We start from the raw sequence: 2,438 nt of genomic DNA, 5'->3' as shown, positions 1-2,438 counted from the left end.
TGATTTGTGTTGACCTTTAAACTAAGCATTCACCGATCCCGGTAAACGACCCCCATCATCGTGCTTAAGCACAAAAGAAAACCCTTTTTTAATAACGAATGACTCTTTTGCCCTTCAACAGCTTCCGCCTCACGGCGCAAATCCTCACAACTTGTTCATTTCTTTTTTTTCAGAACTTCTCACTTCCTGTAATTCAACACCGCTCGCGTACAAAATCAGTACTGTACTTTTTTTTTTAAAGATGAGATGGCTGACCACGCTTGCCGAGTGGTTAAATCAGTACTGTAGTTGGGCAAAAGGAAACCTTGGGCACCAGAATATATTCCTAAGCAAGGGATCTATGATCGTTTTCAAGAAAAAAATCACGCGGTATCTCTGCATAATCATACATACTATTACAAAACTGTCCGTCAAGAATACAAAACCATGGGCTGTAGCATGAAAATAAAGGAGAGTATAGTTTGACAGTACACTAGTAATACATGCCACTAACAATTACAAATTCCCCCCGATAAAAAAAAACAGTTACAAATTCAGATAGATATGTAGTCGTACAAAGTTAAGCAGAACAATCCCCAAGGTGTAATTGCACTAGCAAAAAATAAGGTAACGCAACAAAAAAAGAAACGTAGAAAAATAAGGAAAAATAATAAACAAATACCTCAAACCTCACATCACTCCTCCCCTCCCCCCGCCAAATTTCGTAAAATTCAAATGGGATATTTTTTACAGCAACCGTCGGTTGATCTCTACTACGTACGCCCCACCGCCGCGTCCCAGGTGAAAAGTAAAGTGGCTTTGATTCGCTTTCGCAATGTGCCCCCTGGGAGTTTGCGTCGTTACTAGAAGGTCCACTTCCAGATCTTGACTCGGATCCTGACCTGGCACACGCGCGCGACGGTGGTCGCCGCCGGGGGCGAGGTTGTCGCGTCGTCGACGGCCGCGGACGGCTCCGGGGCCTCCACGACGGCTGGCGCCTTCGACGGCGCCTTGGCGACGGTGAGCTTCACCCCCTTCTTCTTCGCCGGCGCGGGTGCCGGGGCGGGCGCGGCCACCTTGATGCCGTCGCAGTGCACCTGGATGCCGATCTTCTTGGTCTTGAGCCCGCCCACCTTGATGCCGGCCTTGGTCTCCAGGTCGAGAGTGATGGCGAAGGTGCCCGACTTCTTGATGTCGGAGCTGGCGGCGGTGGGGTCGACCCCGAGCGCGGCCGCGGTGACGGTGGCCTTGATGACGGTGATGTTGTTGGCCTCGTGCAAGAACCCCGGCACAGTCGCCTCCCCGAGCGGCACGGCGTTGGCGGCCGTGGCGGCGGTGACGGTGAAGTCGTCGTACAGGTAGACGAGCTTCTTGTTGGGGTTCTTGGCGGTGAGCGTGAAGTCGATGGAGTCGGTGAGCGCGGGCGCCGTGGCAGAGCTGGAGAGGCTGAGCTTGTTGACGCGCGCGACGGAGAGGGTGAAGGCCGGGCGGTGGGGGCGGTAGAGGAGGTAGAAGCCGCCGCCGGCGACGGCGGCGACGAGGGCCAGGAGGAGCACGACGAGCACGGCCCAGAAGAAGCAGCAGCAGCAGCTGAAGCGGCAGGAGGAGCGGCCCCCGCGGCGGCCCTTGGCGGGACCCTGCGGGCGGTAGATGGGGCGCTGGTACATCTTGGGCGGCCCGCCCGCGCCCGCGCCGTTGGTGGCCGCGGCGGCGGCGGGGGGCTGCGGATTGGGCTTGCCGTTGGAAGACATTGCCGCGCGCTGGCCGGGGACGAGGTGGCTCTTGGCGCGGCGCTGGCTAGCTGTGCTTGGACTGGGTTCCGGCCGTGCGCTTGCTGAGCGAGTCCTCGGAGAGAGAGGAGATCTATAAGCCGAGAGGAAGGAAGACGCGGAGGAGAAGGTGAGGTGAGGTAAGGGAAAAGGGACGGGTCACCTTACGGATGGTTCGTCCTCACCAAATCATTTGCTACCGCTGCTGGCTGCTGCTGCTGAGCTAGCTGACGCTCACTTTCCTCTGCCTTTTTTATTAAGCAAGTCGCCTCCGTAATTCTCGCTTGTGGCAAGTTAGTTTTTCTCCCGGGAAAATTACGTGGATGGTAATTTGAACTTGTATTCACACATTTTCCCACAAACTTAATTTCACGTATGGAGTTTTTTAAATATTTCAAATGAGCTGCAAACCGAGCCTGGCAATGGCACGAACTGCTAATTTACTCCTTGAGCTGTAGCAGTACTAAAGCTAGTAGTGATGGCTACTTTAATTTGTCCCTCTAAAACTTATGTACAACAGGCTAGGAGTAATTGTGTTTCAGCGAGCCAATACCTTGAGCCAGAGCTGCAATTCCCTGCTCAAAATTTACTACTAGCAAAGCGTCAGAGATTTAATAGTAACAAGCTCATTTTGTTGTAATTAAGTGCAACTGATTTTTTTTTTTGAACGAACGGTAGCAGTAGCATTTG

General features: G+C 53.2%; 1 protein-coding gene across 1 annotated transcript; it reads right to left on the bottom strand.

Annotated features, from left to right (window-relative positions):
* Positions 1 to 376: 376 nt before the first annotated feature.
* Positions 377 to 1,955, bottom strand: LOC119275045 (NDR1/HIN1-like protein 6). The gene has a single exon (XM_037555819.1). It carries the CDS (start codon positions 1,728 to 1,730, stop codon positions 843 to 845), a length of 888 nt encoding a protein of 295 aa, XP_037411716.1. The 5' UTR covers positions 1,731 to 1,955; the 3' UTR covers positions 377 to 842.
* Positions 1,956 to 2,438: the final 483 nt, after the last annotated feature.

The sequence above is a fragment of the Triticum dicoccoides genome, chromosome 3B, assembly GCF_002162155.2.
Source record: "Triticum dicoccoides isolate Atlit2015 ecotype Zavitan chromosome 3B, WEW_v2.0, whole genome shotgun sequence".
Lineage (NCBI taxonomy): Eukaryota > Viridiplantae > Streptophyta > Magnoliopsida > Poales > Poaceae > Triticum > Triticum dicoccoides.
Note: the sequence above shows the minus strand (reverse complement) of the source record. Positions and strands in the feature narration are given on the sequence as shown.

Bases quoted from the DNA above. Each gene is read 5' to 3' on its own strand.
- LOC119275045 (XM_037555819.1), bottom strand. From the start codon at position 1,730: ATGTCTTCCAACGGCAAGCCCAATCCGCAGCCCCCCGCCGCCGCCGCG.